Source organism: Meles meles, chromosome 11, assembly GCF_922984935.1.
Source record: "Meles meles chromosome 11, mMelMel3.1 paternal haplotype, whole genome shotgun sequence".
NCBI classification, from domain to species: Eukaryota; Metazoa; Chordata; class Mammalia; order Carnivora; family Mustelidae; genus Meles; species Meles meles.
Genome location: NC_060076.1, coordinates 94,165,820 through 94,188,709, shown reverse-complemented (window position 1 = coordinate 94,188,709; position 22,890 = coordinate 94,165,820). Strand labels below are relative to the sequence as shown.

Sequence of the window (22,890 nt, the reverse complement as noted above, 5' to 3'; positions counted from 1 at the left end):
TAATGTTAAAAGAAGTAGCATCCTTCCTAAGGTAAGGCAAACGGAGGGAGCATTTTGCCTTTCTGTTAGCCTTAAATAATAGTCATTTTCAGGATAAATGTTTATTTCTGAATCTACCTACAGAAGCTATATGTGCTTCCTGCTTTTGATGCGTGCTGAGTTCGTAGACCATGCCGATGCACACTGGTGGGGTAGAAGCCTTGCTCTCAGCTAGTGTGTGACCCGCAAGGAGGTGTTACTGCAGCCTGTAGGGCTGAATAAAGTTGGGCTGAATTTGCATGTTATGGAAGACTGTTTTTCCCCGAGAGTTCTAAGGGGGATCACTGTTTCTTTCTTCCACAAGAATCCAACCTGACTTCAAAACTGCATTTCATTTTGGAAGAATGGGGAGAATCTCAGGGCAGTAAAAGGAAAGGATGATGAACTACTATGAACTATAGCTTTGAGAGAGAGAGAGAGCGAGGGCACGTGCACACACAAGCGGGGTGGGGGGAGGGAGGAGAGAAAGAATCTTAAGGAGACTCCACACGGAGCATGGCTTACTGTCACAGCCTGACATCATGACCTGAGCTGACACTCAACCAGCTGAGCCCCACAGGTGCCCCATGAACAAGCTTTTTGTACTTTCTAGCAAATGGACCCTGATTTCTCAAAAAAAAAAAAAAAAAAAGCAGTTTTTTATTTTTATTCCTAGGAAGCTCTTCAGTTGCCCTATTGTGTGAAGTGCTGGGTATGGACTGTTAGGCTGTGGCCTCATGAGGGTGCAGGCCTATAAACCGACCTTTGTAATACTGGGCACAACTGGGGTGCTTGAGAGAACAGGGTCTGTGGGGCCCCGGGGGCCCTAACCAGCCTGCTACCTAGGAAGATTTCCTGCCGAGCTGGACTTCAGAGTATAAGGAGCTATGGGATTGACTAAGCTTGGGATTAGTCAATCCCAAGCACTTGAAGCTTGGTGGGGAGAGGAGAGGAGGGGAGGCTGCAGGGTGAAGGTTATCGTGGTAGAGGGATGGCGCGGGCTGAGGCGGTTAGGTGAGAAGCTGCATTCTAAGGAATTACCTCATTGCCGGAGCTTACAGTGCAACGGCAGGAGACCCCCCCGTGAGCCTCAGGAGGCGGCTCCCAACCAGCCATCCATAGCCCAGCCTGTTGTGTGGGTGCTGGGAGTCCATGCTAATGAGTGTCCGTAACAGCGGTATTGTGTGGACGCCCCAAAGACTAGGTCAGAGTGAGGCCCGGGTGGCTGGCGTCACGGTGACTCGTCAAAGGCTGCGGCCATCCCCAGCTGGGGGCAGTGCAGGGAAGCACGTGCGCTGTGGGGTTCCTGGTAAAGAGCGTCTCCGGGGTGAATTCACGATAGGTGCAGCACCCTGAGTGTCCTGTGCTGTCCACACAGAGGACGTCGTCCTAGGAGTGAGTGCAGCATCTCTAGGGCAGCAGGTCCACGGAGCATATGCAAAGATTTATGCAGATCTGATTTACAGATTTGCTTACTGATGTTCTCAGGCGTTGGCTCTCTGACCTGTTTATTGCAGGGTCCCAGAGTTTGTGCGAGAAAAGCGATTTGGAAATTGGCTGAAAGAGGCCCGTGACTGGGCGATCTCCAGAAACAGATACTGGGGTACCCCTATCCCCCTGTGGGTCAGCGATGACTTTGAGGAGGTAAGACAGGGCCTTGTGTTCTCATGTCGATTTTTGCTGAAGCACTTCATTTGTACTTCTGGATGTAGTTTCTTTTTCCTTTGCCCCTTTCTTACTTCGTCTGTTCTTTATTCCTTCCTAGAATCATATAGATAAGAATTTGGGAGGTTTTTAAAATTTATTTTTACTGCACTTTTATTAAATACAATTTTTTAAATCTCCCTCTGTAAAAGTAAAGAAGGCAATTTGTATTTTTCTTAGGAATCCACATGTGTGTGTAAATACGTGTATGGATCTATGGTTGTACCCCCACGTGCTGGACCGATGCCGCCACAGGGGTACATCCATAGACCCATATACGTATTTACACACACAATCACCTGGTTTTATAAATTCAAGGTTGGCAGTGCTTTAGTAATATTTTTTAAGCCTTCCCTTTTAACCGCCATGAGGGGGGATTTCACATGCCATGACTTGGTGTAGGTCTGGACTCTCAGGCCTAATCATCATTTACTCACAATGAGAGAAAAGGGGTGAGCAACAGAAGAAAAACAATTCAGCAGGCCTCCCAGGACTGAACTGGAAGGGCTGAGGAGGTGGTGGTCCCTAGGTAGCAGACACCCGGGCGAGAACCACAGCAGCTCCTGCTGGGGCCACCCCACTGTGTGGGACCCTGTTAGGGCCCCAGCTGAGCTGAAGGCAGCCTCCTTGCCTGGACGTAATCCTGCGTGACATCTTGTGATCTCGTTGGTTTGGTCTGGTCCATGCACAGTAATTTAGTTCTAACTTCGACTTAGAAAGATTCCTGCTCAAGGAGTCAAATTCAATTGTCAGGAAGAAACTGAGATGCCTCAGTCACAGTCTAGGCATTTCACTTACACTGGTTAAACTGGGCAGAGATCTGGACCTAGGAAGCCCTCAGCAGGGGCATGTTGAGGTGATGCTGTTAGGTCCTCTCCGCCTAGTGACTCCTGAGACAGTGGTAGGTGGCAGAGTAGTGGAGCCCACTCACTTCTTCAGTGACACAGCCTTTCCTGAGTGTAAGCCACATTAGTGACAGCTATCCTGAAGAACAGAGGTTTCTAAAACTCACTGTGAATGCTGTGCAAATTAAAGCTGTGTGATTTTTGCTCTGAGGTTCTCTTGCTTGTTAACTTGCTTTGACAGGTAGTATGCGTTGGATCGATGGCAGAACTTGAAGAGCTGTCGGGGGCAAAGATCTCTGATCTTCACAGAGAGAGGTAGTTTCTGAACGTTTGATTTGGTTTCACTCTGTCATTCAGAGAGCATCACCACGGCCTCTGAAGCAGATTACGGAGCTGCATGTAGAAATCAAATACTGGCTTACTGAATTACCTTATTGATGACTCAGGTCATGTTGAGGAAAGGTGGTCTCTATCTCTGATTTGGATGTGGACGACTTTGGTATAAAGCGCCGTATTGCGCCCTCCCGGTGCCTCTAAAGGCCTGTGATAACTGCCAGTATTTCTGCTTGCAAATGAGTATGAAAACTTATCAGGGTGTTGTGTTTCCTTTTGGCAATTAAACTGCAAGTCCTTTCGTGGTTGAAATTAATAGACGTGGCTTGGCTTGTTTCTTAGCATTGACCATCTGACCATCCCTTCCCGCTGTGGGAAGGGCGTGTTGCGTCGCATCTCTGAAGTGTTTGACTGTTGGTTCGAGAGCGGCAGCATGCCCTACGCTCAAGTTCATTATCCATTTGAAAACAAGAGGGAGTTTGATGATGCATTTCCTGCAGACTTCATTGCTGAAGGCATTGACCAGACCAGAGGATGGTATGTTCTTGTTTCGGTCATTTTACTGATCTGATTTGATTTCACAGGTATTTTACTGAGCACCTAGCGTTTATCAGCTGGGTGCTGGAGAGGTTGTATCAAAGGAGACAGGCTCTGCTCCTGCCCTCTGCCCCCTCACCACCAAGTATACTAGTAAAATATCTTTTGAGTTGGGATCTTTTACTACAGTAAAGCTGTGATTTTAAAGTATTTCATAGACATTTTGGAGTAGAGAGATTTCTTATGCTTGAAGATTAAGTGACACAAAACAATATATGTTCTCAGCTTGTTCGTTTTAAATCATTTACTCAAATGTTTAATGAGTACACACAAGATAATGGCTTGGGTGCTACAGATTTAAGGGTTGATTGGGAATGTGCTCTGATGTTAAGGCTACTCTTATAAAATTAACATTCTAAAAATCCAGACTGGGGGGAAAAGACAAACCACGGTGGGGAGGATTTCGGCGTTGGTTTTATCTGGTGCCTGTTAAAAGCAATGCCATCATCTTCTGAAGTAGAGGAGGCACAGTACCTTCTCCTTGATTCTCCTTTGACTAGTGGTGATGTTGCAGAAGTGGTGAAGGAAAATAGGTGTCATTGTCTGCTTTGACACTTTTGCAGTAGATACAAGTTGATTGAATTCCAACCTTAATGTTCCAGAAGGTGCTCTTTTCAGCATCCAATCCATTTTTCTTTAGGCACAGGTCCAATACCCTTCTCAGGGAAGACGCCTTGCCAGTAAGTCGTTTGCAGCCTGGTGATGTCTGTCAGCATCTAACAGCCCTCACGTGGGTCCGTAGGCGCTCGCCGCCTCCCTCCCCCTTCCTTCAGACTTGGGCTGCCTGTCCTAGCAACCAAGTCCTCCTGACCTGCCTACAGAGGAGGGATATCAGTCCATGTCCTGTCATGTTCTGGGAGTGCAGAGTCGGCCTGGAGATGGCACCGGAGCCTCACTTACTGGGGTGGCTGCAGGGAGGGGTAGAGTTTAGGAACAAGCCAGCCAGCAGCTCAACAGCCTGTGTGACAGCCGGCAGAGCAAAGACATCGTCTGTGCTCCTACAGTCGCTGGCTTCTGGCTTCTGGCTGAGAATGTCTGCGTCTTTTGTCACCAGACTGTCCCATGTGACCCTGTGCTAAGGCCACACACATCTGTGGATTTGTAGCCTGGCATGTCTGGAGGTCCTGATAGGAAGGCCAGCACGTCACCCTTCTGCCTTGTGGCTGCCAGCTGTCTCCCCCGAGGAGGTCAACAGTACTGTCCTCAGCGGCTGGGGGTCAGTACTCAGTCCAGGCCTTTATTAGCTATAAATCTCATTTTATGTTTTCTAAACTGATGGGTTTTGCGGTTGGTCCTTTGAGATTTTTTTAGCACACCCCAAATGATTCTGATGTGTTACTGGATTAAGAACCTTTGCTGTGAGTGATTTTTAAGAAGTGTAACTTACCAAAAAAAAAAAAAAAGAAGAAGTGTAACTTACCTACAGTAGAAATTCAGTCCAATAAATGAGCACAGATTTTTCTTCCCCTGTGCTTAGATTCCTTTCCTATTGTTGCTGAGCTGTTTTCTTCTTGGCTTTTTTCCAGGTTTTACACCCTGCTGGTGCTGGCCACGGCTCTTTTTGGACAGCCGCCTTTCAGGAACGTGATTGTGAACGGGCTCGTCCTGGCAAGGCAGGTGCACATCCTTGTGTTGTGGCTAGTCCCGGTCCCTGGCCCCCCTTTGCTCTGGCAGCCATAGTCCAGGTGGACGTAGCCATTCTTTGTGAATACAGGAACTTAGGGTCACCCCAGCTTTGTTCCTGCTCTCCTCCTTCCTTCTGCTCTTAACACTTCTCACTGCTCTTCCTTTCCGTCCCACCCATCCTGCTCACTTCTCGTCTCCAGTGTGCGTCTGCACATTCCCTCTACCCCAGGGAGAAGGGCAGGGTGGGGAGCTGGGGGCGGGGGAGGCATGTGTCCTGTGATGCTGCTGGCGACGGAACAGCATCTGTCGTGGGGGATTGGATCAGGTGCGTGTGCCTGTAGCACTGGCTTCATGTGCGCCCGGCCCTTTAATGAAGATTGTTGTTAACCACTGTTTAACACGAGGAAGCTGAGGGTTCTGGAGTTTCCAGGATCATAGGGAATCTTTTTTTTTTTTTTCTGTTGCCTATAGTTATAACAGAAAAAACACAAATCAATAAAACTAGGAAAAAACATTTATGCAGATGCCCTGCCTCATATCCTGTCTGAGGGAGGAAGGCCCCTGATTACCATGTTGTGAACATTATATGTCTTCTCTCATCCAAGCCCCAGAACTGTTTGAGATGGGTACTTTCCTTTTTTTTTTTTTTTTTTTAAGATTTTATTTATTTAAGAGAAAGAACATGAGCAGGGGGAGCAGCAGGCAGAGGGAGAGGGAGAAGCAGGCTCCCTGCTCAGGGAGATAGGGGCTCGATCTCAGGACCCTAGGATCATGACCTGAACTAAAGGCAGACACTTAACTCACTGAACCACCCAGGCACCCCAAGATGAGTCCTTTCCTTATCTCAGTTTGACATTTGAGGAATTTGAGGTATAAAAAAAGTAAGCAACTTGCTCAAAGTCACACAGCAAATGATGGTAACTTCACGTTTTATACCCAAGGAGGCTGGCTCGACAGTCTGCTTGTTTGTTTGTTTTAATTGAAAATTTTGTTGAATTGTAGATTTGCATGCAGTTGTGAAACAGTAGCAGAGAGCCCTTATGTGCTTGCCCAGTTTTCCCCGAACACCACCGCAGCCGGCTGCTGAGACGGCTCCCGTCCTCCTCAGACTCTGAGCTTTATGCATACTTGTGTGCCACTGTGCGCAGCCGCACACACATACACACCACACCTGTAGGTCCTTGTCCACCAGCACAGTCAAGGTGCTGGGCTCTTTCAACAACCCAGGACCCCTCTGTTGTCCTTTTGTAATTCCCCCCATCCTTCCATGCTCAGCCCCAGCCCGACAACCACTCATCGGCTCCCCATTTCTGTAAACTCTGTCATTTCAAGTACGTAACATGAATGGAATCACACCACTTATGACCTTAGAGACGGGCTTTTGCCCTCAGTGGGATCCTGGAGATCGCCCAGGACGGGTGTGCCCCGAGTCCCTTCCTCCCGATGGCTGAGCAGTGCCACGTGGTGCAGGTGACCACTGCTGCGCCCCTTACCTGGGGAAGGACATGGGGTTGTTTCCAGTGGCCGCTGACTGTGAATAGAGCTGGGAGCTTCCGCTACAGGTTTTTGCATCAATACAGGTTTCCATTTCTCTGGAATAAATGCTGAGCCTGTGTTCTTAGCTTCTCCACTGACTTCACTGCAGAATTCAGAAAGAAGCTCTTGGGTGTTAATAGCCACTTGTGTGCTTATCTAGCTTGCATTTCTGTCTCCCATTTTGCAGGTAACCTGTCACTGTTGTAAAGATAAGCTGTGATGGTGACTTAACTTAATTGGCGTCTCCTTTTTGTTTTTCAAGTGATGGTCAAAAAATGAGCAAACGAAAAAAGAATTATCCAGATCCACTTTCAATCATCCATAAATATGGCGCCGACGCCCTCAGGTACAAGCCAGTGCTCTGCCCTGTGCATAATGTCCTTTTTACGTAAGCTTCGCTTGTTCTGTTAATCATGTTCCTTTGATTGTTCATAATTAGCTATTTCAAACTTTATCTCTGTTACGGGGACAATTAAATTGGTGTGGTGTTGGCTTCAAACCCTCAAGGCGGTTTCCCAGGAATAAGAGCATTTCTCAGGGACAAGAGGTATGAGGACTGGGACCTGTGTTGCCCCCAGGCTGGCCGCTGGGGTTTCTGCCTCACTCCCTCGCCTGGCTCTTCATCTAGTTGGCCATTTATTTCGTTTCTGTGCTTACAGCTCGGAAGAGCCGTCTAGGATTATTTATGCTAGAGCAAATGAAAATGCATACTGAAGAGCTTTGAGAGAAATGTGAACCACTGCTTGAAATGTTGGTCCTTGTTATGCCCATTAAGTGTCGGGGTGGAAAGGAGCCACAGTGGTCACATCCCGCATCCTCCTGCTGCGGCCACGGAGACCACACCCAGGGGCTGAGCCCAAGCACATTCTCAGCTGCCTAGGAACAGTTAACGGGAGTCCTCCCACCCAGTTAGTGGTTAGCCTGCCCCTCAGCACTGCTGACAACCAAGCCAGGTCATTCTCTGCCATGGGGACTGTCCTGAGCATGTTTAGTGACGTCCCTGGACTCTTCCTCTGGTGTCGTGCCCGCACGACAAACAGCAAGGGGAAAAAGAGGGAGAGTCCCGGGGGAAAGGGAATGCGAAGAACACGCGAGGGACACCAGGCCGATTGACACAAGTGACAAAGTTCTTTATTAAGCACATACTCTTATAATCTGTTTCATAAGTGATTACCACAGCATTTTTGCGCAAAGATGAGACATGTCTCATGTACAGGATGTGTCAGTCATAATTATAGAAAATGCAGCTGCAGGGTAGACCACAAGGTCCGCTTTCGGAATGACAGCAGAACATGGGAGAATAATCTTAAGGCAAACAACAGGGCCTTAACGAGCCCAGGGGATTAGCCATGAGTGCCCTCCGACTGAGGACCAGGGAGCCATTGCTACCACCTGCTCAACTCGCTCTAGGAGAGCCGCTCACAACACTCTGGGAACCCCTGCATGCTGGCAGAGCACTTGCGGCTGATCCTTTCGCGACCTCCAGTGCCTGTGCAGGGTGTCCGGGCGGAGGCCCTGCTGCCCGAGGCCCACACCAACACTGGCATGGGGCGTGCTTCGAGGTTGGTCAAGTGCCGTATTTTGGTCTGGGGTTTTGTCTCCCTTTGTTATTTGCTAGGTCTCTTGCACAAAGAGCTTTGCCAGTTTTAAATTGACCTAAGAAGAGTATTCTTAGGTCTTTTGTATCTCTCTTAATTCTTGCCATTTGTATAACATGCTGTTCGCAGTGTCAACATGTCTAGTAAGAATACTTGTGTTAATTTGTATTCCTTTTCCGTGTAATGTTCCTCCTCACCCAGACTGTATCTGATCAACTCCCCTGTGGTGAGAGCAGAAAACCTTCGATTTAAGGAGGAGGGTGTGCGTGATGTCTTGAAGGATGTGCTGCTCCCTTGGTACAACGCCTACCGCTTCTTCATCCAGAACGTCCTGAGGCTGCAGAAGGTGTGGCGTGGGGCCCCGGCAGGCTGGGTTGAGTTGGGTCTGCTCCGGAGCGCGGAGCGCGGGTGGTGCTGCCTGCAGCCCCTGTGGGTGGGACTCGGGGCCATGGCCTGGTGGCGGTTGGTGAAGGTGCTGGGCGGGCTCCGCTGGCCTCAGGAGACACTGGGGCCTCCCCTGCAGAAGAGCTGCCTGGGAGGTGCGTCCACTCGCCTGTTGCCCTTCCCTCATGGAACCAAGGCTGACGGCAGTGGGGGTGAAGAGCCCGCCACTCCCAGGGACTAATCATACAACATCGATGCTTTCTGGAAATGGGCTGGAGGCCTGAGCTGTGAGTGCCGCACTCGGGCAGACTGGCTGTTCGCCTGCTGCCACCTCTGGCTCATCTTCCATGTGGGCTTCTCCCTGTGTGCCGAAAAGGGCAGGCGCTCTCCCCAGGCCTCTACTGCGGTGGGACTCTGGAGCACCGCGGGGCCCACCTGGGCTTGGCTGGCAGATGCCGGCTCTGCCATAGGACTCTCAGATCAGGGCCAGAGTCAGCACAGCCGCTGCCCCGCCAGCCTGGTGTTGCTGCTGCATGAGAGGGGACAGGTGGAGTGGACCTTCAGCGCAAGGATGGTTTTGCAAAGGGAAGAGGAGTGGGACAGAGCATGCTGGTTAAAATGGACAGTTTAAGCAGAGATGTTAGTTCCTAATGCTCATGTTCAGTCTGTAGACAATCGTCCAGCCCTAGCCAGCTCTACTAGCTTTCCTTCATTGGGTTTGAAGTAACTAAATCCTACACTTATAAGAGTTTGGAATATTTCTTAACTCATAATCATTTTTGGTACAAAGGAATAATTTTTTCCTAAACAGAGTAGTCAAAAATAGAATTCATTAACTGAGTACTTTATATCCCATGTTTAGAGCTTATTTGGAAAATACTGCTGAGAATCAGTAATTTAAATTGCCAGTTGGTCTGGAGTTTTGTGGATTGCTATTGTAGGCCACTTTCAGTTTAAGTGGTTTTTTTGTTTGTTTGTTTTTAGATTTTATTTAGTTGACAGAGAGAGATACAGCGAGAGAGGGAACACAAGCATGGTGAGTGGGAAGGGAAGAAGTAGGCTCCTTGCTGAGCCGGGAGCCCAGTGTGGGGCTTGATCCCAGGACCCTAGAATCATGACCTTAGCTGAAGGCAGGTGCTTAATGACTAAGCCACCAAGGCGCCCCACAGTTTAAGTGGTTTAAAGAGTTTGTTTCTGTACAGTAATTTTCCCTAAGCATGCTGAATGTTTTAGTACTTGTCACTTCCCAGGAGGAAGAAATGGAATTCCTCTACAACGAGAACACAGTTAAAGAAAGTGCCAACATCACAGACCGGTGGATCCTGTCCTTCATGCAGTCGCTAGTTGGGTTCTTCGAGACTGAAATGGCAGGTAAATGGAAATGGAAATAAGAGTTCTTTTTCTGACTTAACTGTGTTTTTTTAGAAACACAGAGGGTGTTTTATAAACATTTTGGAAGATACAGAATGCTAGATAAATCCTTATTTCTTTTAACCCCTCAAATGTGATTTTGTTAAGACCTGTAGAATCATGCTGCTCAGAGGCCTGGGGGTCAGCTCAGCCTCACCCCACCGGCCACAGACACCACGCGGCCTTCCACGGTTCAAACCCACCTCCACCACCTCTTCCCTCTGGTGGGCGCTGCCCAAAGTCCTCAGGCCTCGGTTTCTTTCTCTGAAAAGTTCTGGTGGTGGTGTTACAAGGCTCAGACAGAGATTGTGTGCAGAGAGTAGCTGGCAGACAGGAGATGCTCAAGCAGTGCTTGTTAGCGTGTGTGTTTTTGTCTAATTATTAAATAAGTAGTCCATGTTTAGAAAAATAAGGAAATTCAGAAAAATAGTAATAAGGTAGATGTTTTCCCCATATTTGTTACCTATAACAATGAGTTGCGTCTTGGACACAGGTTGGAGACATAGGTTATGTTGGTTTCCTCGAGGTTGGAGACAGAACAAACTATAAGTGTGGGGAGGAATTCCAGAAACTACTAAAGTAGGATACCTGACATGGGTCCGACAAAGTTGGTGGGCAGATGTTCCCTGATGAGGTTAACCAGCCTGCCCCAGGCGGTGCAGTTGTGCAGGCACATGGCCTTCCCGGAATCCTGGTGCCTCAGCACTTGGCACAAGAGGATGTTGAGTCCAGGAATTCCCACAGGCTGCCAGGCATCCTGAAGCCTGCCCCCATACGTCGAACTTGCATCAGAAGGATCATGTGACTCCTGGACAAATTGATGTAGGTGCGGATGGACATGAGCATGCAAGCAGAGCTCACCACGCAGCCCAGGACACCTGCTCTCAGCCTTGTCCCCATCCCTCCTGAGTGACATGAACTGTAGAAAATGGGCCTGGGGACAGCAGAGCCAAGCCATGTCCTGAGTGCATGCCTGCCGGCTGGGGTCTGTCTCCTTGGAAACGAAATGTCTGGCAGTGGTACCCCAGTGCCACGGCCTGCTGGCTTCGTACCCTTGGCCCCTCCTGCATGAGGTTGTGAGGTCTGGAGAGTCTGCGGTTCCATCAGGGAGCCCGGCAGCCACGATGTTGCTCCTACGCACGGCACGCTCAAGCTGTGAGGGTTCTGTGTGCCCTCCAGGGATCAGCACCTGAGCCCAGGGAACCCTGGCCTCCTAGAAGGTGGGGGATGCAGTGAGCCCTAGAAACGACCTCCTTCTTTCAGGCTAGGGCTCTGATCGCTACATCGCCTCTTGGAGTGAGTGGCCGCTGGCACCTCAGTTCTGGTCTTCGTGAGCCGCCCTCTTGCCATTGGCAGCTTCTCACCCTGGCAGTTTGGACCACAGAGGCCTCTTAACAGTCACTGAACACTTTAATTAATATAAGTTGTGTTTCTTATACTTGTGTTGGTCTTATTCTTGGTTTTGCTGTTTGTTTTAGTGCAACTGAGAGTATCAGTTACAGGTAGGTGAATGGGAAAATCCAAAAAATAGGCCCTTACCTTAAATAAGATTGGCTGAGCACCATCACCCTCCTGCTTGCCCTCAGAGTTCTCGGGGGCCCTCATGTCTTTGTCCTTTCGTGGGGCACCTGTTCTGCTGGCGGTTTGGGCCGCGCATTCTCTGGAGGGGGCTGCCAGGCTCTGCATTGTTGAGCAGCTCCCCTGGGGTCCAGCTGGGGGGGCTGGAATGCGTCTCCAGACACAGGTAGAGTCGCTGTAGTTGGAAAGCTCTGGCCTGTGCTGTGCCTCAGCCCCTGGTTAGAGCTGTCCGTGTGTCTAGGGTGTCTTAGTGGAGTAGCACAGCGGAAGGAAGTCAGACATGCAGCTGTGGCCTCTCCACCATGGGTCTGGAGTTTCGTTTCTTTTCTTTCCTTTTCTTTTCTTCTCTTTCTTTCTTTCTTTTTTTCTAAAGAGAGAGAGTGAGTGAGCACAAGCAAGGAGAGCAGGTAGAGCAAGCAGAGAGAGAAGCAGGTTCCCCACTGACCAAGGAGTCTAATGCAGGACTCAATCTCAGGACCCTGGGATCATGACCTGAGCTGAAGGCAGACGCTTAACCGACTGAGCCACCCAGGTGTCCCATGGATCTGGGGCTTCTCTCTTCCTCATTGACCACAGGAGGTTGTATGCACTCACAGTGTGGGTCATGTACGCCCTCGACACACCGACAGCCACGTAGTTTATCCTTGGAGAATGCCACCGGGGTTCTTCAGTTCTTCCTGTCTCCTGAGCAAACATGGCAGCCCTGGGATATCAAGACTGCTTGCTGTTTGCATCTGGCCCTCCCTGTACCCTAGACGCTCACCTGTTCTTGCTGCCTGATCGTCTGCTTTCTGCTTTCAGCTTACAGGCTCTATACGGTGGTGCCTCGCCTGGTCAAGTTTGTGGATGTCCTAACCAACTGGTACGTCAGGATGAACCGCAGAAGGCTAAAGGTGAGTGCACGCACGCAGGCTGCTGCTGGGAGCGGCGAAGTGTGGCAGGGGGACCACCGAGAAACAGGAGTGCAGCCGGAAGAGAGCGATGTTTTCAAGTGCTCTCAGCTTCTGAAGCTCTTTCTCTTTTGTCCTTTTTACACTGTAAGTCAGCTACATTTATCACCATTTGATAGATAGGAACCTATAAGTTCTAGAAGTCCGCTTGCATATTTTCAAGACAACTAAGGAGGGTCCTGTCAGAGGGAAAGTCTCAGGGCCGTACAAGACTGAGCTTGAGCAGATTCTCTTAAAACACGAAAGGAAGTCATGCAGTTACATGCGATGTCGCGAGGGATGGCTCTGGTCTCAAGTCTGGTCTCTCCTCACTTCTTCCTCTAGTCAGTCATTTACGGGCAACCTTCTGGGCATGTGGGCTGAGTCCTGTCCCAGCCCGGAGGCCACGCGTAGACTGTGAGGGTGCCCGTGCCACGGCCCGCCAGCATGCCTCCAGATTGGGAATGATAAAAGCCCTTCACAAAACAGTCATTGCATTTTTGTTAAAATAGATCACACACAACACGCCCGCATGCAGAGGGGCTCTCTCTACACTGTTTACGGCTCCTGTCTCTCTAATTTCGTTATGGTTTTCTTTTTTTTATAATCTTTGTGTTTTTCCTACAGTGAATTAGTGTCATTATTGCCTAAATATATGGTATATACATTTTTTCAAATAAGAAATCTTATCTTTTTTTTTTTTTTTAAAGATTTTATTTATTTGTTTGACAGATAGAGATCACAAGTAGCGAGAGAGGCAGGCAGAGAGAGATAGAGGAGGAAGCAGGCTCCCCACCAAGCAGAGAGCCCGATGCGGGGCTTGATCCCAGGACCCTGGGATCATGACCTGAGTGAAAGGCAGAGGCTTTAACCCACTGAGCCACCCAGGTGCCCCAAGAAATCTTATCTTAAAGTAATTGATATTTTCTGTTTGTAAGCATTGCCATGTGTTGCACGAGTGACAGACACAGCCTCCAGTCCTCAGACGCCTGGGCTCAGAGGTGGGGAGAGCAGGGCCTGCGGCAGCCACCTGCCTGACCCTGGACGCTGTGCTATGGCCGACTGTCCCAGCTCTGCCGTCCTGTCTGCGCGCTGTGTGCTCTGTGGAGTCGCCATTCTTCATTCAACTGACTGGATTCGAACAGTCTAATTAATGCGAGCTTCTTTGCTAGGGTGAAAACGGGGTGGAGGACTGTGTTACGGCCCTGGAGACCTTGTTCAGTGTCCTGCTGTCTCTCTGCAGACTGATGGTAAGTTGCTGGGCCTGCAGCCCTGGCGTTGCCGCTGGTCTGTACTGGTCTCCCCAGGAAGAGAAAAAGTTTTAAAACAACTTACTTCCCTAGTTCCCTTTTAGAAGTCTCGTTAGCTCTTCTGTGTCAGGAAGGGCTAGGAAACATTTGCTTCTAGAGCTGGGTTCTTCCTGTCTGCCCCTGGCGGCACATGTCGGGTCAGGGTGCTGGCCTCGGGACGGCATAGCCACAGCTCCCTGTGAGCACACACCTCATCTTCACGCGGGTTCCTGTCACCGTAACGGGGAAGTTCTTGAATGCACATCTAAATACACAAATATGTCACAGACGACGTTTTACTGAACACGTGTCCTGTCACTACTACTCGAGCCTGAGGTCATGAGCCGTGTTCACTCCTGAACACACACGAACAAGACCTGCCTTGTGCCTGGTGCCTCTCATCTGACCTCACTCACCTTCACCCTAGGAAGCATTTCCCCAGCTCACTGATGAGGTTTCTGAGGTGTGGGGACATGGGGTCATGGTTGGGGCTCCTGTTGTTACTGCAGACTTCCTCTGGGGGCTTCGGGGCTCTGGCTCTACCTGCTGCCGCTACAGTGCAGGGGCCCATCCTGCCAGGGTCAGAAAGTAGGGTCCTGTCCACTCGCGTGGAGCTGCTCTTTTCCTCCATCTGAGGTCAGTTGATGTCCTGTGTCCTCATGCAGGCCCCCTATACGCCTTTTCTCACCGAATTGATGTACCAGAATCTAAAGCTGCTGATCGACCCTGTTTCTGTCCAGGACAAGGACACACACAGCATCCACTACCTCATGCTGCCCCATGTTCGGTAAGAATCAGGTATCACCGAAGCCACGCCTGGGCCCAGGAAGGCTCGTGTGGCAGCTGCGCCTCAGTCTGCAGGGGGACCACCCCTTCCTCCCTCCGTGCTCGTGTCATTTGGGGTGGTCTGCCCTTCATGGAGTCCCTCTCACCCCCACTTCTGCCGTCAGGGAGGAGCTGATTGACAAGAACACGGAGAGAGCAGTTTCTCGGATGCAGTCTGTGATTGAACTTGGACGAGTGATTCGAGACCGCAAAACCATTCCGATAAAGGTTTGATGCTTCATTTGTATTTTACACGCACAGGCCCAAATAATTACACCTTTGGAGCATTTTCTTAAAAGAGAGCACTTCCAGCAGGGGCATAATTTTTTTTCTTTTCTGCAATAAGGGTGTGAAAGACTTAGTGCTGGTTAAACCTGGTCAGTCTGGAGCTTGAGATTCAGATAAAACATTTAACATTTTACTTTCCTACAGTTTGAAGGGCTGGCTGTTTGGTAAACAACTGTCCCTTCCCTTTCCTCCTAGTATCCTTTGAAAGAAATCGTGGTTATCCATCGGGATCCAGAAGCTCTTCATGAGATCAAGTCTTTGGAGAAGTATATCATTGAGGTAAGAGTACAGGTTTGACTTTTTGGGTCCAAATAGATTTCTTTCTTTGAGAAGATTGTTAGGACTAGTACTTAGTGAAGCTCACTTTCATGTATCCTTTTCCTTTTGTGTGTCAGCACATCCAGATACTTAACTGTCCACGGAGTCTTGCACTTTGCTTAGAATCAGTGTGTGCTTTTGCCTTTTTAAAATGTCATTGTAATTCTTTAAAAGCAATTCTAAAAAAAAAAAAACAATTTTTTTTTTTAAAAAGCGATTCTAAGATCAGTGGATTTCTTTACCTTGATTGGATCACTCACTACCTTTATTCACTTCTCCAAACACTCTTTGATGACTAACCAGAAAACTCTTCCTTCAAATCATCAAGTAACAAGTGGGCATGCACTGGGCATGAGCAGCTCCAGCTCCAGCACAGGTGCTGGCTGAGTCCCTTCCCGCCCACCCAGCGCTGCCTGGGGATGTTCACTGGGGCGTCCCCACTGGGCTGTGGGAGGGCCGTGTGCACCCACACAACACGCATGTACACATGCACACGCCATTGGCTTTGTGCTAGAGAGGACCAGGTTTATAGTCTTCAACTTGGGTTTTTTCACCTGACAGTGTTTCTTCTTCTTTTTTTTTTTTTTAACATTTTATTTAGAGGGTGGGAGAGAGACAGTGGGAGAGAGTCTTAAGAAGACTCCACACTGAGTGTGGATCCCACAACCCTGAGATCATGACCTGAGCCTAAACTAAGAGTCAGACGCTTACCCAACTGCACCACACAGGTCCCCCTCTAAGTCTAGAATTTTCTTTAGTTGAGTTTTTCTCAGCTGTCTTGAATGATCTGGACAAGAAAGATTTTTAAGTTATGTATAAAACTGTACACCCATTAAAATTTTGTAACATTTTGATCACCCCAAAAGGAAACCCAGTGTTTAGCATTCACATTAGCGTTCACACACCTTTTTTCCCCTCAAGATCCCTTCACCCCCTGGCAACCATGGGTATAAGTTTTCTGTCCCTGGGTGTGGCTGTTCTGGATGGTTCCTATAAATGGAACCCGACAGCAAGTGGTCTTCTGAGGCTGACTTCCTTCACCTGGCACCAGGGGTCCAATTCGTGGTACAGCCTGTGTCGGTGCCTCAGTCCTTTATTGCACTAAGTAGTAGTCTGTTGGGTGGATGGATCACATTTTGTTTATCCTTTCACAGCTGATGGACATTGGGGTGCTTCCACTTTTGGGCTGTTGTGACCAATGTTGTTTGAACGTTTGTGTGCAAGTTTTTGGAGTCACATGTTTTCATTTCTGTCTTTCTTTTTCATCTTGGCTGCCAACTATATAGGAATTGAACGTCCGGAAGGTTACGCTGTCTACAGATAAAAACAAGTATGGCATTCGCCTAAGGGCAGAGCCTGATCACATGGTCCTGGGGAAGCGTCTGAAGGGAGCCTTCCGGGCGGTGATGATGTCCATCAAGCAGCTGAGCAGCGAGGAGCTGGAGCGCTTCCAGGAGAGCGGTGGGTGTCTGCCCCTTCCTGGCGCCACCTTCCACCTGGGCTCCTTCACTTGCACTGTCACTAAGCTGCATAACAAGTAATTCTGATAGTGGAAAGAAATGATCCCCAAGCCATCACCTGTCGGTTGACTGCAGACCGATTGCCTGCTCCATGCTGGTGCCACGTGGCACGGAAATCCCAGCACAGACATCACGACACAGACGGGCCCAGAAGCACAGGCTCCCAGCGTGGAGATCACACTGTAGTTACAAATGTCGTGTTTTTCACACCTACATTCTTATCTCTTATGTTTATTTTATTCTGCATTTTTACTTTACTTGTGTCATTAGTCTGTAAAGTGCTATTTTCAGACCACTGTGTGGTTTTCCTTTGGGTGGGGTGCCCGTCCTGTTGCTGGCTCTTCAGACTGTTTCCGTTCTTCCGCTGCTGCCAGTTCTGCAGTGAGCATTTTCTCACGTACGTGTTCTGTGCAATCGATTCCTTCGGGCTGGATTTCTAAGTAGAATGACTGATAGCGCTGAGTTCTACACATGCTAATAGGAGCCTAGAAACTACCCTAGTGAGAAAGCGCGCAGACCCCCAGTATCAGGTTCACTGTTATTGTATGTTGCTTGTGAGAAAAAGTATGATGGTGTTTGGAGGTCTCTGAATGAAGACTAGAGCACATTTTGACGGAAAAGATTAAAGCAGGTTTTGAAACAGGGACTTAGCAATGAGGTCTGAACCTGCTTCGAGGGAGAACTGGATCAGAACTTACCACGGTCTCTCTAAGACATCAAGAATTCGTAGTTTGGTCCCTTATTTGGGCAAGACTGGATTTTGGACTAATTCAGCAAATACTTTTTAAAGCTCTTGTAAGTGCTCTGAAAAGCCTAGGACAATAGGAGGAGGTTAGGAAAGGGCACTTAGCCCCTCCTTCCTCTCCTTGAGGGGACTTTCCAGGTGCCCAGGAATTCTCAGCTCTGTCACGAGTAGAATCCTCTGGGGTCTTGGTATGACTGCTTACCCTTGTGGTACAAGGTGTTTGGTTGTTAGGGTTCCCTGTGAAGGTGAAAATCATAAGCACAGAGGAGTCACAAGGAGAGATAAAAGAACTCAGAAATCAGATGACTGCTTATAGGGAATTGAGAGAAATGCCCCTCAAAGTCCTCACATTTTTAGATGAAATGTAAGAAACCTGGCAACTAAAAGTTGGGTCATTACTAACTTAACTTGATTTGTTAGATTAACAAAGTCTTTGATGCAACTTCAGATCACAAATCTAAGCATTTCAACAGATAGCCCAAATACTTAAAAATTCTTGAAATAATCCTGGTTTGAAACCAAGGCCTGTAGCTTCAAAACTACCTTCAGAGTGGATTACTGCACTATTGGAAAGCAAAACAGTTTGCAGAACAGAGTGACATAGTCAGAATGACAGCCCAATGCTCAGGTACCCGGAGGGTCATTGTGGGCGACCGCAGCAGGCTTCCCTGAAATCAGGCATCGCCGTCATGCGCTCTGCCTGCCGTGGGAGGATGGCACCCAGACCTTGACCACCCTATTCGCTTCATTCCCGCCCCACCCTACTCAGCAGATAGTGGAGAACCAGGGTCCTGCAGCCAGTGAGTGTTGGGCCTGGGTCCCCCTGGACTCTGCAGCCTGCTCCCTTTAGTGCATCATGCGCTCTGTGTTTATGGTGGGGATACATCGCCTCCTGGGACATGCCTTTGGACCTGGGGACTTACTAACACAGGTTGACGTTGACAGTGATTTAGCTGTCCTCAAGGCCGCTTGGAGAAGTATAAGGGATGTGAGTTGGGAGAACATGATCTCTTGACGTCTCCACAGCTGGATGCTGTGAAGTTTTTATTAAAAACTGCCATAATGTGCTGTAGCCGGGCAGTATGTAGAGGATGATGCTAGGGGGCTGACTCACAGTGACAGGTGCTTCTCCCACAGGGACCATTGTTGTAGAAGGCCATGAGCTACATGCAGAGGACATCCGCCTCATGTACACATTTGATCAGACAGCAGGAGGGCCAGTGCAGTATGAAGCACACTCAGATGCCCAGGTATGTTTCTCTTCCCTGGAATGTTTCGTTACCAAAAGATAACATAAGAAGAAAAAGTATTTGCTCCTGCCTTTCCTGAGTGTTGAGCTCAGCTGGTCTCCTGACCAGCTGGTTTCCTGAGCTGGTCTCAGAGTACAGTAAACCAGGTATCCATTTTAGATTGGCATTATTAAATTGCTCCATTGTATACTCTTAACATGCACATTTCTTTTTTTTTTTTTCTTTTTTAATCTTTATTAGAGAGAAAACACAAGCAGGGAGGGGTAGAGGGAGAAGTAGACTTCCCACTGAGTGGGAAGCCTTACGCGGGACTCGATCCCAGGACCCTGGGATCATGACTGAGCCAAAGGCAGGCTCTTAACCTACTGAGCCACCCAGGTGCCCTGATGTGCACATTTCTTTAGCATATATGAAATTGACATTTTATGATCTCTGCTTGCAAGTGTCTTGAGTGTTAGGTCCTACCAAAATGATTAAGATGTAACCCCACCCTTCAAGGAATGACCCAGTCACAGAGACAGAAAAGTAAGATAATTCTTACTCCTCTGCCTGATAAGTTATCTGGTAGGAATGAGCACAGAGAGAGGTTCCTCTCTGAAGCCTGGCGTGGAGGCAGGCAGGGGACGGACATTCTGGAGGGGGATGTGCAGCAGTTTTGGATTCTGAGGTCAGTGCTTTTTGTCGTGATGGATCAGAACGTCTCTCTTTGCTCTTGACCAGACTTTTCTGGGCAGACAGGTCATAAGATCTCTAGGGTGGGAGTGGGGGACTTGTGGAAGTTCCATGTAAGGAAGACCGGCCCCCTCAAATTCCTCAAGCCTTTTGCAGTGGCTTGAATGAGACGTAGGCCGAGCTCCATGTGGCCGGAAGGCGTGAGGAGCCACCTGTGAAGAAGCTGGGAAAGGAAGGCGAGAGCGTGTAAACACCCTGATGGCGGCCAGCCTGAGGACGGCACTGAAGGAAGTGTCCTCATTTTCTGAGATTAATGACACGGTTCACATACTGTGGGCTGGGGTGGCCCTGCCCTGCCACCCACCTCCAGTTCTGCTCTCATGAAGTAGAGTAAATTGTGCATCTTTCTGATAAAGTTTCATCAGAAACGTTCATGCTGCTGGGGCGCCTGGGCGGCTCAGTGGGTTAAGCCTCTGCCTTCAGCCCAGTTCATGTTCCCAGGGTCCTGGGATTGAGCCCCACATCTCTCTGCTCAGCAGGGAGCCTGCTTCCCCCGCCGCCCCGCCTGCTGCTCTGCCTACTTGTGATCTCTCTCTGTCAAATAAATAAATCTTTTAAAAAAAGAAAGAAAGAAAGAAACGTCCATGATGGGAGACCTGGGTGCTCAGTCAGTGAAGAGTCTGCCTTTGGCTCAGGTCATGATCTCTGTTCTGAGATCAGCCCCACATCGGGCTCTCTGCTCAGTGGGAGCCTGCTTCTCCCTGTCCGTCAGATCCTCCCCCTACTTGTACATTCTCTCTCTCTCTCTCTCTCTCTGACAAATAAATAAAATCTTGAAAGGAAAAAAGAAACAAGCATCCATGCAGCTAGTGCTTGATTTACAAGCGCGTCTCCCTCCGCGTTGGCGCCGACACCAGTCTCACTGTGTCTGCTGGTGGTGACACTCTCCTGACGCCATCACGGACAGCCTCACTACAGACGGCACAGGAAGTAGAGCAAGTCGGCGCGAAGATGACCGTGAAGTCGTAACAGCTGTTTGTGGTTCCCTGGGAAACCGTTGTTGAATCAGACTGACAGACCAAAGGCCGGAAGGTCTGCTGGCTGAAGAAAAGAACAGGGGCTGTTCTGGGGCCTTCGTGAGCTCATTGGAGGTGTGAAGGGCCCTGCAGCCCTGACCCCACTTCCTGCAAGGGCAGTGACTGCCCGTCACACAGACGAGGAACAGTTACACAGGAGACACCGCTCCTCCGTCTCCTGTGCGCGGCACCCACGGAAGGGAAGGAGTCACTGGACCTGTCCCGGTGGAAGGAATAGCTCCTTGCAAGCACCTGAACTGTAGCGAAACTAGTTTAATTTTATCTCCTTTGCTCAGTTAGATGAATAAATAGCACTACATGACAGACTTCTCAGAATTTAACTTAAAAACAGTTGTGCTGCATTTGAGAGAATCCTTCCTCCCTGTTTGGTTGTCACGCAGTGCACTGTTCTTTCCCGCAGGTTTTGGTTCTCTTAGATGTCACTCCCGACCAGTCCATGGTGGACGAAGGAGTGGCTCGGGAAGTCATCAATCGCATCCAGAAACTTCGCAAAAAGGTCCGTTTGTCACATTAAGAACAAGCTAACTTGTCTGGGGTTTTTTGTTGTTGTTTGGTTTTTTGGTTGTTGGGTAGGACAGGAAAGGCAGGTAATATAAATCATTGTAATTGGGTAATGATAAGTAGTCACTCATTTATGGTCTCTTTAGTTGTGCTTGTGGGAAAAGTAGGCCCTTCCACTCCCTACCCTTTCACCGTAAGTTGGACATGGCTATTGTGTTTCTCTGACCAGCAGCTTTCAGCAAAGCTGTGTCCCTTGTCCACCTTTTTCAGTTCCCCATGGTTTCCACATGATCCACAGGATCATATGGATGGGTAGCCCTCCTTACTGGCACAGGTCATCAGAGAGGACAGTGGGCGTCTGAGGAAGGTTATCTAGCTCAGGGAGACGTTATTGGATCTGGACAGAGGGTGGCTCTTCCTTACTGGGGAGCTGGGAGCCAGGAGCTCCCACCCCTGACCCTGAGGCTCCCTCGCCCTGACCAGAACGGGGGCTCCCACCTCCCCTCCTCAGGCCAGGTGTCTGAGACCTGTAGTTCTGGGTCTCGGGAGTCCATGTCAGCAGGTTAATGGGATACTTGGGAGCTCTGCCTCAGTTCAGAGTTTTGTGAGTGGGTTTCTACACAGTCAGTCCTTTGTTTCAGAGGATTGGGCAGGAGCCTGTACGCTCCCATAATGATTCAGTACAGGACTGTCAGCTCTGTTCAACACCACCATATGTTTTGACTAACAAATGTGCTTCCCTTTTAAATGTTCTCTATGTGCTTTCAGTGCAATCTGGTTCCAACTGATGAAATAACAGTTTATTATAAAGCAAAGTCTGAAGGAAAGTATCTGAATAGTGTTATCGAAAGCCACACAGAGTTCATATTTGCCACCATCAAAGCTCCCTTGAACCCGTATCCAGTTCCATTGTCAGATAAAGTTCTTATTCAAGAAGAAACACAGGTGAGTTTTGGGTTTGTTGAACTACAAAGAGATGTAAGGTTAGATTTTATGTTGTTTGTGGAGTAATCTCTTGATATTCTGTCCCCAGTAGCAACTGGCATAATTCTCAGTCCTAAAGTACTGGGTGGGTTCAGTGTCCAGAGAGGAGAGAGAGAGAGAAGGTGGGGAAGGTAGCCAGGAGGTGCATGATGGTTGCCAGGAAACCAGGTGCTATATGGGCTTGCTTTTCCTAAGACTAGGGAAGCTAATATTCTGGATTCTGTGAACTGTTCAAGGCAAATAACAGTTGACTTGAAGAGCAGTTGACTTTTATGGTAGTAGGTTTTACATAAAATTACAGTTTCATTTCCTGTTGACACATTTTAGATAGAACTATGAAAATCTGACTCCAAGATAAAGAAGATATTGGGCATAATTCAGAAATAGGTCATTTATAATAGGGGAAGGAGTTGATTCAGTCGCTGACTCTGCCGTGTCTTCGTCTCATTCCTCCTTTCTGTAGAAGGAGACAGACGGTATAGACAGGCAGGAGCTAGATGTCACTGTCCTTTCAGTGGGGCACATTACAAGATGGTTTCATTTTCTGTTCTGCATTTGGGAGAACAAGGTGAAAAGTCATAACTTTTGACTGTTTTAGTGATGAGATTGCATATGTGCTCAGAATCATCAGAGCTCTCGGTGTGGGAAGTAGCTGCAGGGTTAGTTGGTGACATGGTGGTCACTGCTGCCGTTACTGAGTTGCATACTCTCATGTGCTCAGTTAAAGGGTTCTGACCTGGAAATTACAATCACCAGAGGATCATCCCTGCCTGGTCCTGCTTGTGCATATGTCAATCTTAACATTTGTACAAATGGCAGCGAGCAAGGTAAGAGTAAATGAAT

The 22,890-nt window shown here is 48.8% G+C and overlaps 1 protein-coding gene across 3 annotated transcripts in view; it reads left to right on the top strand.

Moving 5' to 3' along the window:
- The window catches only part of IARS1 (isoleucyl-tRNA synthetase 1), a 68,146-nt gene that overhangs the window by 33,918 nt on the left and 11,338 nt on the right, over positions 1-22,890 (top strand). For all 3 annotated transcript variants that reach the window (XR_006820774.1, XM_046022629.1, XM_046022630.1), the window contains exons 14-30: positions 1,536-1,662; positions 2,809-2,882; positions 3,243-3,437; positions 5,024-5,110; positions 6,922-7,005; positions 8,459-8,603; positions 9,892-10,012; positions 12,431-12,522; positions 13,731-13,808; positions 14,513-14,634; positions 14,798-14,900; positions 15,156-15,239; positions 16,565-16,739; positions 18,681-18,793; positions 20,963-21,058; positions 21,832-22,008; positions 22,769-22,874. Coding sequence is in view for 2 of the 3 variants with exons in the window: in XM_046022629.1 (XP_045878585.1) it covers positions 1,536-1,662; positions 2,809-2,882; positions 3,243-3,437; positions 5,024-5,110; positions 6,922-7,005; positions 8,459-8,603; positions 9,892-10,012; positions 12,431-12,522; positions 13,731-13,808; positions 14,513-14,634; positions 14,798-14,900; positions 15,156-15,239; positions 16,565-16,739; positions 18,681-18,793; positions 20,963-21,058; positions 21,832-22,008; positions 22,769-22,874 (1,979 nt within the window). In the remaining variant the exon portion in view is untranslated. The remainder of the gene's footprint in view (positions 1-1,535; positions 1,663-2,808; positions 2,883-3,242; positions 3,438-5,023; positions 5,111-6,921; positions 7,006-8,458; positions 8,604-9,891; positions 10,013-12,430; positions 12,523-13,730; positions 13,809-14,512; positions 14,635-14,797; positions 14,901-15,155; positions 15,240-16,564; positions 16,740-18,680; positions 18,794-20,962; positions 21,059-21,831; positions 22,009-22,768; positions 22,875-22,890) is intronic.